This window comes from Fundulus heteroclitus, chromosome 11, assembly GCF_011125445.2.
Source record: "Fundulus heteroclitus isolate FHET01 chromosome 11, MU-UCD_Fhet_4.1, whole genome shotgun sequence".
Classification (NCBI taxonomy): domain Eukaryota; kingdom Metazoa; phylum Chordata; class Actinopteri; order Cyprinodontiformes; family Fundulidae; genus Fundulus; species Fundulus heteroclitus.
In genome coordinates this window covers 11,939,022-11,954,394 of record NC_046371.1, presented here as the reverse complement: position 1 = coordinate 11,954,394, position 15,373 = coordinate 11,939,022, and the positions used below count along the sequence as shown (strand labels likewise).

Genomic DNA, 15,373 nt, shown 5'->3' with positions numbered 1-15,373 from the left:
GCAATAACATTATGACCACCATGAGATCACCAACCTATCTGCAGTCCAGTATGAAACCAACTGGAGTGCATTGACTTTTTGCACTTTTTCATCAAAAACCAGTATGACGTTCTGTAGCAATAAAGGACAACTTTTGCTCCCCATGTAGACCAGTGTGCCTTGGCTGGTCATGATCCTTTTCTCTGGTACAGCACCGTTACTTTTTTGAAACATTTTGATAGATACTGACCACTGCAGACCAAGAACACCCCATAAAAGCCGACTCTTTGAACATGCTGTGGCTTGAACTCCTTTAAGAGAAAATATGATAAAATGATGCTTGTAATTTTACAGTAAAAATGTGGATATGATACTTCTGCCATATCAACCACCCATACTTTAACAAAACGTGTACAAGTTTAGCTTTAAGATGCATTTTTGTGTAAAATTAGACGTACAACTTGAGGTATTTATCAAAGAGTTTTTGCATCTGAATGAACAGAGCCTAGCTTTTTTGGAGCCCATGTAGGCAGCTGCGACAACTGAAACTCAGATTTGGCACACACTGTTCGGACACTTCAGAACAAGAGGGACAGTGAGAATTTGACAAGAGCGTATTCTCACATTCTGCAGGCGTGTCTATGGATACGTTTCACCAACACCAGCAGCAGCAGGACAGTGTGCTCAGCGGCACGTGGCTCATTAATTAGTGAGGGGAAGCGTACAACTCCTCTGTTTTGTGCCTTACTAATAGCCACCTATACGGCATTTACAGGATGTGCACGCATTTCCAATTTGCGCAAGCCAAACGGCTGAATGTTACCTGAGGCAGCTTTTGAAGTCTTATTCTGCTAATGTTACATGTGTGAACAGGCTAGACTTCATTTTGGCCACAAAACATTGCGAAATGTTGCGAACCTGCATACCAGGAACTATGGGTAAAGTTAAGTAATTGTAGCAACAAGGAAATTGTAAATTATGGCATCTAGTGTCAGAACTGAATCAAATTAATCACATTTGACAAGTGTACACAGAACAACTGAGAAAAGCACACTAGGAAGGAAGCATTTGCCTTTAGGTGCGAGAACTATGCTGCCCAAGAAGCACAGGGCAGTGAAAGACATTTCCAACCTTCAATGGTTGAGGGGTTAGTAGTAGTTGATTCCTCAGCTTATCAATTGCCAATTAATAAAGCAAACTTCAGTGCCATTTCTGTCTAGTACAAACACAAAGTAGCATGATGATGAAGACAAACCACTGAAACTACTAAGGGTAGTATTGTTCTTTCACCACTAAATACTTCCCCAACTCTATCAAAGATAGTTGACTTAGAATCAGATAGTTGACAGTGGTGACAACAGGTCATAGCCACAGCAACGATCTTAAGTGTTTAAGTTGTTACAAAAGGAAAGAAATCTAAGATTGTCCCTACGAGTGAGGGGTTTAAAAATTATGGTATGAAGAAGGTTCTAGGAAGGAACAAGGAATTCTGAGGACAATTAGCTTTTGCGGGGGAGAGACTTTAGCAAATACCACAAACAGCTTTAGATTAAAGCATATTTATGTGTTAGAACGGCCGAGTTGTAGTTCAGACCAAACCCCTCTTTGGTCATTCATGAGTCAAAAAGTGGATACGGCAATGCCCTGAGATGCTAAACTAGCTGGTAATGTGGGACGATTGTCGTGCTGCATCGGCGTCTTTGCGTAAAATCCGCATAAGCCTCGCCAGACCACACCTTTCAGAACCACCATGGTGGACGAACACAGCAAAGTTTCTCAGTTTTGTCCAATAAATGAATGAAATGAGATTTGCTATAATCCTTTTATAGTTGGGTTTTATTTGTACAGATACCTCTGTCCTATAAGCTGGAGGATTTCTACACTCTGTAACTACGGGCTGTTCATGATTAAACACTTTTTAAAAATCATTTTACTCAAGATGTTTGTTGATTAGACATATGAACTGACACTTTTAGCAGAATGCATTTAAAACATATTTCACTCTTAAGGAGCATTTGGAATCAGTATTGGCGGAGCAGAGCTTCACACAATCAGAAATTGGGCAAACAAAATCTCTGATCGGTGCATTTCTGTTGTGAACAGCAGCCAAACACATTTGCTTGATCACAGACTCACAAACTAGGCTTGCGGCAGAAAAAAAAAAACACAGCTTTTAGTTAGTAAATCAGTTCTCCTGACTTCTGGAACCAGACACACACATCTCAATGGTTCTAATAAAAGGAAAACAACAGTTGCACTTAGTGTTAAAACTTTCAGGATTATGCTACAACTCTCCTCTTCTGAGCACTTGTTCTTCCAGCTGTGGTGTTAACTTTTGGAGAATCTGTCAGGACCAGTCTATACACTGTCAACCACATTATGCTATGGAACAGGTCTGTTTAGTCTCAACGACAGAAAGGTCTGCGCCTTCAGCAGAACAAGTCCCACATCCAAATCTAGCCTTTTCCTGACAACCGCCCCCCCAACAGTCTGATTTGTAAATGATAAAACCAAGCCCCGACTTGTCGCCCAGGCCTCCCCTATTACGGTCTTTAACGGAAAACATGTGCAATTCACCACTTGAGGCCTCCCCCTCAAACACATGACCTGATTAATTCTGAAATTTGGGGAGCAGCAACAGTCAGACGTCGAGATGCAGGCACTGTCCCACGACTTCCTCCCTAGGGCATCATCTGCTCGGTGACTGCCTCCAGAAGTTCAGCGTGTCTGAAAGCTGTAGGTGTGAAGATGTCATCCTGGAAACCCATCCGGTAATAGCAGACAAAAGCCAAAGAACGGGGTTGTTTGAATGGGAAAAGTCAAAAATATAAAAGGGAGAGATCTTCTTTGATCCTCCTGAAATTAGTTAGTTTTGGAACTTTTTTGCAACTTTTAGCACTGACAACTAACGAATTGCTCTTAGCTTGTGCATCAAACTCTATAGGCTTGAAATGGCTTATAATAAAAGTTTTCCCAAACATGCGTTCCCCTGAAACCGGATGTTTGTGTCCCAGAAGGTTTCATGAAAATGGACAATTTTTGAAAAGTTAATTGCTTAGAACCCTGTCCAGCTAACCCCAAATATCCAAACAGACTGTTGCCTTCCTTACAAAAAGTGCCTTTTATACCCATTGCAGAATTCTTCCAAAGAGCTGCGTCTTCCTCCACAGCCGCCGCCGTTTCAAAGGCATTCACTGTGCTCCGCTGGGCTGTGTGGACACAGAACGCCTGTGCCCAGCTTCACAGAGGAGAACTGACAAGCCAGTAGGTCGAGATTAATACGTTTTCCAAGCCAAAAGCCGGCCAGTTGCTGAGGTCTGGAAGGCGGCACAGAAATAATGAAAAGGGCTTTCACCGTCCAATTGGGCTGACTTGTACTGTAGGGGGATTCACAGAAAAGACTGAGGTAACTGTGTAAAAAAGGAGGAACGCAGGTGCCTCACAAGAAGTCATTTGTTTTAGTAGATGTATAAAAAAACTTGTGATACATCAATTGATCAAAAGCAGAGTGATACAACTCAAGCAATTATTACTGTTCATTTTAATGATTATGGGCTGCAGTTAATAAAAACCCAAACATATCCTGGGGCTCTGCTGAGGTGTTACAGGTAGCTTAGGCTGCTTTAACAGTGGCCTCAAGCTCATCTGCACTGCTAACCCTGTTGTCTCATCTCCCTCTCGACGAGGTTTAGAACAGGCGAACTTGCAGCCCAATCAAACACAGTGACGCCACGGTCATTTCGGCAGGACATGGCACTTGTGGTACTGTGGGCAGGCGCCATGTCCTGCAGGAGAAAGTAAATCAGAGAATTCATAAGGCTCTATATGTCTTCTAAAAAGTCTCCCGATAGAACGCTGCGCAGTAGTTTAGACTTGCTCAAACACGATGGACCAACACCAGCAGATCAGATGGCTCCCCAGATCTTCACTGGCTCTCTAAACTTCACACGGGATCTGAGGAAACTTGGATTCTATGCTTCTCTGCGGTCTTCTTCCAACCATTTATTAAAAAAAAATGGAACACATCAAAAACAACAACTATATCTACGTCAAACGTATCATTTTGGGCAATGAATCATATTATATGAACATAATTTACTAATTTATTTGAGCCAATTGTATTTTTATGATATTCTAATACTCTGAGACGCACATGGACTGTCTCATGCGGTTGCAGCAACTTAAACGCTGAGAGTGACAACCTGACCAACAACATACTTTACATAGTTGCCCGTTTATAAAAAAAAATAAAAAAAAAACAATGCTGAAAGGGTGAAGCATCTCACGTGTGATGGGGAGAGGCCCGCCACACCCCAAAACACTCCAAACTTAAAAATCTATTTGATCAATAATGTTGCGTCTTACTTTAATTTCTGCTGTGAAATAAGTTGACTTCATTATGGAAGTACAGAAATAAAGGAGAAAATAAACATATAAGAAGGAATAGCAACTCAGGTGTTTTTTACAATGAGTCTTACCTTGTAAACCTTCCCAAACGCACCGTCCCCAAGCTCTCCAACTATTTCCCAGATGTCATTAGGGTTGACGTCCCGGTGGACGTGCTCATACTGTTTGAGTTTCTTTCGCTCAGTCGGCAGACGGAGCATTTTACTAAACCTTGCGAGTGCCATAACTAAATGTGGCGCCGTAAAAAGGGAAATAAAATGAAATGTAAAAAAAAAAAAAAGTAAAAGACGAAAGCAGAGAATGCGTTTGAACGATCTCTACGCAGAGAGCATTACGCAGGCAGAGACGCTAAAAAAAAAGGTACCTATCTTCACGTTTCGCCTCCTTAAGAAAAACAAAAAACAGAACTGAGTACTTTTTTTAAAGAAGTTAATCTGCTCCATCCATTTTACTCCCCGGGAATCTGCGGGGTATACGATGAAAACATGTCAAAAATCCTCCTCAAGGGCTGCAAGCAAAGTGCGCGACGCGCGGTGACCACCTGCCGCTGTAGTGGAGGACGCGCTGATGGGGCTCTCTGCGTGTTTGCCTGCCTGACTGTCTGCTGTCTGTCTGTCTGTCTGCTTGGGTGACTTGTTGATTCAAACTGAGAGACGAAGCCCCACCTTATTGCGCAACAGCCCTCCTCGGTGGCGTCATGGAAATGTAGTTCCTCGAGTCGTTCTCAGTGTGTTACAGATGGGGTGAAAGGACTTCATGTCCGGGTTGGAGCGCGCAGCCGCTCCTGTTAAAAGCCAGCTACCCTGCGTTTGACAGCTATGCACGTGTTCCTTTTTTATTATCTTTATTTATTTTTATCATTATGGGTTACCAATGTTTGATCAAAACACCTGAAGCTCGTCGTCATCATCATTATTGTTTCATCATTAGTGTGTCTAACTGTTACAGGTCAGCCTGCTTGCTTTTCGCTGCAACACGTGGAGAAGCAGCTCCCCCTGGTGGACATCTTTCCTTAACGAGCTTCCAAAGAAGCTGTTGCGACCATAAACATTATATATTATGTCTACGGTTGCGACAGTCCGCTTTTCCGCATCGAAACGTGTCCGGAAGCTAAGTGCATTACGCGTTGTTTGCTTTTTTTTTTTTTTTTTTTTTTTTATAATTCATAACTGACACGGTTTTTATTTTTTTTATTATTCAACATCAAAGCTAAGTGGTCTGTTTGGGTAGCTGCTACATTAGTAAATCTGTATCACAAAATAATGATCTTTATCCTGAGTGACTTAATACTTTGTGCACATTTTATCCCTCTCACTATCCTGATTATCTTGCCCCAAAAAGGGAAAAGAATGCAAGGAAACTGAATCAGAAACTTACAAAAGGTCAGATTAAGATGAATATAAAAAGCATGAGTATGAATCTAAAATAAAATTAAAGAAGCCTCTGATTTCTTTCTGTATCTCGACTTGGCAAAAGCCAAAGGACTCTCAACCCTCATATTTCCCTGCTGGTCTGAGGTTCATTGGTTATTTCTGAACTTTTTTCAGTCAACCCTTTTACATGTTTATTTCGGTGGGTGTTTGAGTTTGTTATTGTCCATGCAGTGCTGTGAAAACGCATTTACCAGGACAGATTTCCTCTGTAATATTACTTTTCTCAGCTGGAGGTCTTTCATATCAGCATCCAATTTTTTTCACACAAGGCAAACAGAACCCATGTTTATACAGAATAATGTTTACTTTATTAAGGGGAAATAGGTATCTAACCCAACCTGGCCCTAAGTCAAAAATAGTTTTCCTGTAAACCTAATAACCGGTTGTGACACATCCTCCAGCGATTACTGCCATCAAGTATTTACGATAAGTGGAAAGTGTTTTACATCACTGAGGTGGAATTGTGCTCCATGCTTCTGTGTAAATTTGTCCGTATTGTAGGATTGGTTTAAATGGCCTGTTTATGCAGCAGCATCTCCATTAGAGTCGAGTCCGGACTTAGACTCTCCAAAACCTTTTAGCTTTTTTGAGCTACTCAGAGGTGGATTTGCTGATGTGATTCACGTCATTGTCCTGCTTGAAAACCCAAATGCACTTAAGCTAAAGATCACAAATTGAATGCCAGAATTTTTCCTTCAGGATCTTCTCACAGAGAACAGAACATCGGAGATAGTTTGGCCCCGGATTGAACAGGATACACACATTCCAAAAAGTTTCACGTTGTTCTCGTCGGCCCGCAGAATATTTTCGGAAATATCTCGGGGATCATCAATATGTTTGGTGCATATGTGAGACAAGCCTTTGTGTTCTATTGGTTTGACTTTTTGTTTTCCTCAGACATTTCCCATGCATGCAGTTTTTCCCAGTCTCTTTCTTTGTTGTGGAATCATGAACACTAACCTTTGGCTAAGTAAGGCCTAGGGTGCTTTGAATCTTGTTCAGTTAATTTTTTTTCTTTGCGTGACTTCCGTGAGGTTTTTGAGTCTCTCTTGGAGTTATTTTTGGTAGACCAGCCACTCCTGGGAATACGCAACACTGTCCCATGTTTTCTCTATTTGTGGATGATGGCTCTCAGTGTGTGTTCACTGGAGGCCCAGAGCCTTAGAATTGGGGTTGTAATTCCAAATGATGTGTGTCTTTAACCGAGCTATTATCCATTTTTCCATTTATGTAGATCAAGGCATCGTGCATTGTTTTTGAGATCTTTTAGCCACTTTATACTGTCCCAAAAGGTCTATTTACGGTAATGCTGAAGTCAAAGTTAATTCACGCTTTAACAAAGGGGAAGATGACTTTTCCAAAAACAACCAAGTAAGTTTGGGTGCCGCTTTACCAACAATTTGAAACGTGTGTTTTGTGTTTACTCGGGTTGTCTTTATCTGATATTTAAAGTAAATTAGAAAAAGGAGTACCTTACAACACAGCCATAACAACAATGAGATGTTAGTAGTGACAACAATCATGCAACAAGAAATGTGAGTTTTTCTACATTTTAATCCCTAGCTGGTTTAATAAATGGCTTATATGTATATTATACTGCTTCACAGCAAAGCCAAAAACTTTGATTTGTTTTTACTTTGATTGTTGAAAATGAGAAAAGCTTCATGGAGCTTCACCATTTCTGTTGTCTTTTATCCCTGTCCATCTGAGAAAGTTTTCCAAATTGTTTGTACTCTCAGTAGGAGGACAAACTTTGGTAACTTGCTCCAATTAATTAGACACAGCCATGCACCTTTAATTCTTATATCAAAACTAAACTGAGCAAAGATTCCAGAAAATTTCCTTACCAGAATTATAGATAATTCATGTTGCATTCTATAATAAAGCCTTTAGAGCTTGACTAACTCATAATTATCTGACCTATTAAGAGCTGAATTATCTGTTATATGGATAGGAATGTTTCTAAAACCATGACAATTTAAGGGTTCATCTTAAATCAGATACCCACCAGTTAAACAGTTAAGGATATATTTTCTTTTTTTTATAATTCTTTACTATCAGGATTCAGACTCTCAGACTGCAGGTTTACTTGAGGTTCCTAGAGTCTCAAAAAGTAGAATGGGAGGCAGACCTTTTAGTAATCCGGCTCCTCTCCTGTGGAACCAACTCCCAGTTTTAGTCCATGAGCCAGACACCCTGCTTTTCAGACCACGCATCAAACTTTCCTTTTTGATCAAGCTTATAGTTAGAGTGGCCAAGGTTAGCCTGAGCTATTTTCAAGATGCTATAGCCTTAGGTTGCTGGAGGACATAATGACCAATTTCCCTCACTCTGCTACATTTTCCAACTAATCTCCAATTTAGCATTATTTGCTATTTTTAATAGCTCTCTTTATACCATCCTAGAGGAGGGCATCTGCTGGGCTAATGCTGCAAACAGCTTCATGTTCTCCTTTTATAGATTTAACGCATGGCCCCTAGATGTAGCTGTTGGCTGTGACTAACTGCATGTGCTCTTTTTCCTCCTCTAGTCTTGAAAACTGGCTCAGAGCTTCCCTGACTTAGCTATGTGTCTCTCTCAGATGAATCCACTAAAGGAGCTACTACTGCCCTTACATTTGAACTTTTCTCTCACATAGATAGTCCTCCTGGATCAGTGCTGCTGTGCTCTTTTTGTATATGCTCTATCTTCTCTGACACCCAGTCAGTCATGGCAGACGGCTGTTCACACTGAGCCTGGTTCTCCTGGAGGATTCTTCCTGCTAAAGGGGAGTTTTCCTACACCGCTGTCGCTACATGCAGGGTCAGTATGAAGGATTGCTGCAAAGTCAAGGACACAAGCAAACGACTATCATCTATCACTAAAATACTCATCTAGGAGTAAGGAATGCTGCAGGTCAATGACTCGGTGCGGTCCATAGATAGAAAACTTTTGAATCAATCTGCCATTAAACTGACTGTGTAAACTACCTTAAGATAGCATGTGTTGTGAATTGCCACTATATAATTAAACTGAATTGAGTTCAACTGGGTTGGAAAACACAACCTAACCTGTCGTGTATCAACAATGATCAGAAATGGTTTCATTTCATTCTTCTAACCTAACACTTAGTGTTTGCGAAAGGTTTACGCAACAAGCTCATGTGTTCCCATCTTATCTCCTCTCTTGCTCTAGAGACAATAGCCTAGAGGAAAGAGACAAGTTCATGCAAGTTCAGTCAGGCCCATAGAGGTTTCCTCTAATCTGCCCACACTAATGGCTTGATACTGTTGCATACATGTTTACTTTGTTGATTTTCTGTGACATCAGCTTGGCTTCACAGGTGCAATAAGACAACCTAGAGCTCTTTCACTTCCTTAAAACATCTTTAGGGACCTTTTGACCTTAATATTTGTATCCGTTTACAGCAAAAAGAGTCAGGGGAAATTCATAAAGGCCCTGTGGCTTTTTCAAATTATGACAAAAAAAGAAAAGAAAAAGAAAGAAAAGACAACAAAAGGGATTCAAAAATGTCACTTTATTTCCTAGAAACTCATTATCTTCACCTAGATACTTTAGCATATAACCTGTTATCATAGTGCCTGTCATAAGTATCAGAACCACTTTTACCTTTCCAAACTTGTCAAGTTACAACCACAATCTTCCTGGATTTTAGAGATTTTATGTGATGGACCAACAACTGTGAAGCGGTTACAGGTTTTTACGCTTTTTACAAATTAAATATAAAATGTGTGGCAAGCATTTGTTTTCACTCCTGCTGATCTGATATTCCCAAATAAAATGAAGTGCAGCCATTTTCCCCCCCAGAAATCATCTAGCTTGTAAATAGCGTCCGGCCACAGCTGTTCTGTGAAGGCCACATTTGGTTTGTTAAGGTACATCAGCTTCCAGTTAGATAATTCAATAACAATATATATATTGATTGATAGATGTATATTGATGATAGAAAAAATGGGCCAAAAAGTTCAATAAACTTACAGTTTTCCTTCCTTTTGCATTCTAGCCATATAGGTTAATATTACAGTCAATACATCCTCCCAACCAATCACAATGCAGACCCAGGAACCAAACTCCGCCCCCTTTAAAGAGTTCAGAGAGCACACGTTATTTTTTCTTTTAAAAAAAACTTACAGTTTTGGTAAAAAGTTGTTTGAATAAAGAGTTGAGTTTGAATTCAGTGTTTGTGTGTGTATCTCAAAATAGGTCGCTAAGCAACAGCATAAAATGACCAGAGCGGCACTTAAAATATATGTTTTGAATTTGTTGATAATTATCGATATCGATCAATATGAGATCTATTTTATCAATATGCTTATTTTCTATATCGTCCAGTCCTAATTCAAGCTCAAGATTGCTGGTGGGCTGTAGCTGTGTGGAGAAGTGGAGAAACAACCTGATTTACAGAATAACTGGCAAGGGCTTTAGTGGAGTACAAAGCATAGTGGAGGGACGTGTAAGGTGCTCTTGTTCAAATTTTCTGGTTCTGGTTTTCTCAAAATTCCTACAGCAGTTTTAAAGCATGGTGAAGTTAGAGGCTGGACAAGGGAGGGCTTTAATCAGTAAAGCAGCCAAGAGGTCCTTGGTCACTCTGGAGGAGCTGGAGTCAGGTGGTCAGGGGAGAGAATCTGACTACACAACTATTATTCATGCACAAATAAAAGAGGGCAAGAAAAAAGTCTTTGCTTGGAGGCGGCCATGAAAAGTCTTTAGCATTAAGGTTTATTACCATTAAAATGTGAAAAATTTCACAGGGCAATAATACTCTTGCAAGGCACTGCAAACAATAAAAAAATTAAATAAAATTTCTTGCTTCATGTTATCTTAAATGTTGCGCTTATTGTCCAGTATGGAGAAAAACTGTTACATATAGGGGGAAAAAAACAGTTACTTTTCATGTAAAACCAACACAGTGTGAGCAATAATTGTTGGATAAATTGTGTGTAATTTAATGTAACACATTGCATGTATATATATATATATATATATATATATATATATATATATATATATATATATATATATATATATATATATATATATATATATATATATGATCGAAGCAGTCTTTTCCACGTCTTCCAACTCTGTTTGGACCAGCAAGAATTTTAGTAGCGATTGTATGGACGCTCCAGTGCAGCACAGTCATAGATTGTAAATACCAGGTCCTGTTAAAACACACAAGAGATCATGTAAGAATAAATATGCATAAATAAATATAAATATCTAAAATGACAAGTGGGATCGGTGTCAGATTTTAATAGTATTTTCTTATACATGACAACAATTGTACCCAATATAATGTGACATAAGAGTTGTGTGTGTACACAATGTACGCAGCCTCCCAGGGGACACTTTGACTCTTACACACCATTTACTGTATTTTCAGTCTACGATTTACCCCAATTACAGCAACACCCACTTTTTCACACCATGCCCCAGTCTGCGCCGACAGGTCACCTCTGTCTTTTAAAGGACAGCGCCTGCAGACCTAGATGTGTGTGAGATCATGTGAGCGGGATCACACGTCCCCACAGGACAGCACAGTTTTCATAATCTGCATCATAAACCGTGCCTAATCCTGTCAGAGCCCCCACTGAGTGACCCATTAAACTGCAGACTGTCTGTTTCCCATATATTCTCTCAACTCATGCTGCAGCGAGTGGGACGGTGGGAAAACAGATGTTTGAATATGTGTTCAGGTATTTAGTTTTAGTTTTTGCTAACATGTATTAAAATCTCATATTTTGTTTGTTTGTTTTTTTACAGTTAGTGTTTACCCAATTCTTTTCTGCCCAAATGTTGTTTCTTTCTTTTTCTTTTCTTTTTTTTGGCAGGCTATTCGTGCACTCTATGTCATTTAGCTGTCCTTCATATTTCATTGTAACTCCATGATCTTGACCTATAGCGTGCGCTGATAAGGGTTATTTTTGTCGTGTCTCGTTAAACTCTGCAAATGGGCAGACTCTGTGCTACAGGCTCTTGCTGCAGTCCAGCTCCACTTTTGTGCAGGTAAAGTCCTCATGGAGACAGAAGACTCATTACTGAGGTAGCCAAATGCCAAACACTTTTGCAAAAATGGGGTAAGCCATGGCTAAACAATTAGACGTGAATGAAATTTCATTATAAAACACCAAGCTTCCTGACTCAACCTGGCTTTGAAGAATACACAATTGAAACAGTATTTAAAGCTATATGACAGAATGTTCATTAAAATATGTCAAATTTCCTTACATACAGTTTATCACCTCGAAAACAACATGTCATGGTCAATTTTTAATTGGTTTTGCTGTTCTGTTGTAAAACAGTATTTAATCCCTTAAACAAGCTCATAAAAAGACAAAATTACATCATGTAAAGTAGAAAGCAATTGATCTAAGATCTTTTGAAAACATTTATTTGTAAATGTTTCCCTCTTTATATAGATAGTTTTCAATTTGCACTCAGCCGTGATATTGTTAAAGCTGCCCCCGTGATACATATTTTATTAAAAACCTTCCGTCCCAAACGCCAAGTTCCATCCTCGGTAAATGTTCCCTTTCTTGTCATTTGATGCATCCTGTCCATCTACTTCAGAGATAGCAAACAAACTGCTATAGGTGGCATTACTGCCACCTATGGAGCTGTGGTGTGTGCACCAGCTGTGGGAGGAATTAGGCATCTGAATTGTGACATATCTTTTTGTTTTTATTTAAAGGAGCAATAAGTGAACTTTCACCACTAGGTGGGCCGTTGAGCATTGTTTGTAGACCAAAACAAGATGTGAGGCAAGCCACAAATCTCTCTACCTCCCCTCCAGCTGCAAACCCCCTACCCCAATCCACCCACCTACCCCCCTCCTCATCTCTCATTCTCACCTGTCACCTTGTACACGCATATTTGCAAAGGATAAATACAAAGCAAAACAGCATCACTTTCGATGGAACATGTTAAATGAAGAAGAGGAACTGAGTAACTCATAACTTTAAAATGCTGTTAGCAAGACAGCGTGTCAATCAGCTGGATGTGCTCTACTGCTCTGACTGTGGCATTTTATGGGCACAGAGCGGCTAAGACCTCAGTGGCAATGGACGTAGTACATGCACGCACAGCCGGCCGGCTTTGTTCTTCACAACACTGTTCTGTAGTTTGTTTTTTTTTTAAATAATGACATTTGCCTTATAGCTCCTTCAATGTCAAAATCTGCCAAACGCTACTCACCTGTCATAGCTTATTTGTTAATGAAATAAGGTTCATCAGTGGATACGAGGGAGTATGACATTTCTTACCCCATGGCATTTCTCTCCCATGATGATGAAGAGCTGCCGGAGAGTGACTTCCAGTTTCCTCACGTCTCTGGTGTAAGCACAGCGCCGCCGTCTGAGGTCTTCCAGCAGGGAGATGTAGGCCCTCATTTTGTACATCACACAAGCATTCTGAGTGACAATTAAAATTCCCCTTGTGGGATTTGAAGGTGCTGAAGTTTGCAGTCAAAACACCACAGTGGTGTAGCAACAGCCAGAGAACTTGAAATATAGTCTAGGTGATATTCAGCAGAAAGAAAGGTTCTAAAGAACATTTTACTCAGGGATTTGTGCAATTTTTTTTCAAAAGTTCCATTTTAAATTACATTTTACTGTATTTGGAGATCATACTTACATGGATATCAAGATAAAGGTCTGGCATGTGTGCCATACAGTGGCCCTGGAGGGAGAGGAAAAAAACAGCTGTGAGTTTAAAGAAAACAAAATAAAGAAATGGAAAGCCTTTTGTGGAACAGAAAACAACGACAGGTGACTTCAGACCAGGTGACTTACAGTGTCATAGCCTATCTTCAAATCTGCTTCCATCTGGGTGATCTCTCGCGCCATCCTGAGAGCCTTGGAGTAGCACGTTGGTGGAAAGAAAGGGTAACTCAACGCCATGGGCACCACGGATAAAACGAGCAACAACTTCTTCATGATCGACATGATCCACTGGGACCTGCTGTGCTGACTGAGTTTCTTTCTGACTGACCGATGCACATATTCAGCCACGTATACTTATGGACAGATTATAACACGCCCTCTTTGTTTACTCCAAAAGAAGCTATGCAGAGGTATTGGCATTTGTAGATCCTCTCTGCAAGATAAGAAAGTGCTTATTTTGGCTTGGAGCAACTCAAGAGATATATTTTTAAATCTTTGTGGCGATGGAAGAGAGACTATTGGTCAACTTTAATTGTTGCAGTGAAGGTAAACCCCGTTTAAACTGCAGCTGACATCAAAACAGAGCATGCAAGAAATCTAAATGTAAAATTTAAAGTACAATTTCTTGGTAAAAGTCTTCCCATCACAGGTCAGTATGGGATAACTGCTGACATATTATTTGTCATATGATTGTTGTGCAAATTATAAAGAAAATCTGTTGAAAAACTATGTACTTTGTTTTTTTTGTTTTTGTTTTTTTTTTTCATTTTCAACCTAAACATACATCACCTCTGTTTCAATAAAACGTCCTTGTGGTCCAGTTCTTCTGGTGCGGGTTTCTGTCTGTCCTCTCCTTTCTATATATAGTAGATAACTTTCAGTCTAAAGTTTCAGACATCATTGACTTCATTGCTCCAATTAAAGTGAAGGTTGTTTCTGGGAAGAACGAATCTCAGTGGATAAGTGCTCCTCCAGTTAGAAGTGACAAAAGCTGCAAAACTGAATGCAGGTGGCAAAAGACTAGAGTCCAGGTTCACTATAACATCTATAAAGACAGACTCTACATACATAACTTAAAACTGAAAGATACAAGGGTATCTTTCTTCTCTGAGATCATCAGCAAAAACATTAATATTGCTCGTGCCTTAATTGCCACAGTTGACAGGTTAACAAATCCTCCTGTGTCCGTGGCATCTAAACCTCACTCCCCCCAGGGCCTGTAATTCATTTGCTAACTTCTTGACTGAGAAAATTCAAATGATTAGAGGGGCAGTCTGTACATCCATATAAAGTTCAGTACCAAAATTGTCCCCAATTAGAACTGATTTTGACAAAATGTCCCAATTCAGACAAATAAACCACAAAAACCTAGAAGAAATCATTCACCAGCTAAGTTCCTGCTGCTGCCTTGATGTTTTACCCACAGCTTTCTATAAGAAGGTTTTGCCTGTCATAGTATCTGATTTGACTTAGGTGCTAACCACGTCCCTTCTGTCAGGTGTCGTCCCCCCCCCCCCCCAGTCTATAAAAACAGCAATTATCAAACCACTGCTGCAAAGCAATTTGGACAAACTACTACAACAGAACTACAGGACCATCTCAAACCTTCTCTTTATCAATTAGTTATTATGTTCCACTAGAACAAACTCCCAGAAGACTGTACAAGTGCTGAAACCCTGGGTTCCTTTAAATCAATGTTAAAAACCTATTTTTTTAGAGTTGTCTTTGAATGTTAATGTTGAAGTTTGTAGTCCAACTTATCTTATATTTTTACCTGCTGCTGCTATTCCACTACAGTGTGCTTTCCTCTGTAATGCTTTCTTTTCTTATCTTCTGTTCATGTACAGTACTTTGAATTGTCTTGTTACTGAAATGTGTGATACAAATACA

At 39.8% G+C, this 15,373-nt stretch overlaps 2 protein-coding genes across 2 annotated transcripts in view; both read right to left on the bottom strand.

Moving 5' to 3' along the window:
- stk10 (serine/threonine kinase 10) overlaps positions 1 to 4,972 on the bottom strand; it is a 48,416-nt gene extending 43,444 nt beyond the window's left edge. The window contains exon 1 of the mRNA XM_012853072.3: positions 4,458 to 4,972. Within this exon, the coding sequence (XP_012708526.2) occupies positions 4,458 to 4,610 (153 nt within the window). The 5' untranslated portion in view covers positions 4,611 to 4,972. The remainder of the gene's footprint in view (positions 1 to 4,457) is intronic.
- Positions 4,973 to 10,881: 5,909 nt separating this feature from the next.
- On the bottom strand, positions 10,882 to 14,167 carry zmp:0000001268 (CYTL1 domain-containing protein). Its single transcript, XM_012852954.3, has 4 exons — positions 13,613 to 14,167; positions 13,455 to 13,499; positions 13,085 to 13,231; positions 10,882 to 10,984 (listed from the first exon to the last, which is right to left on the bottom strand). The coding sequence occupies exons 1-4, from the start codon at positions 13,763 to 13,765 to the stop codon at positions 10,925 to 10,927; spliced, it is 405 nt and encodes a 134-aa protein (XP_012708408.2). The 5' UTR covers positions 13,766 to 14,167; the 3' UTR covers positions 10,882 to 10,924.
- Between the last annotated feature and the right edge of the window lie 1,206 nt (positions 14,168 to 15,373).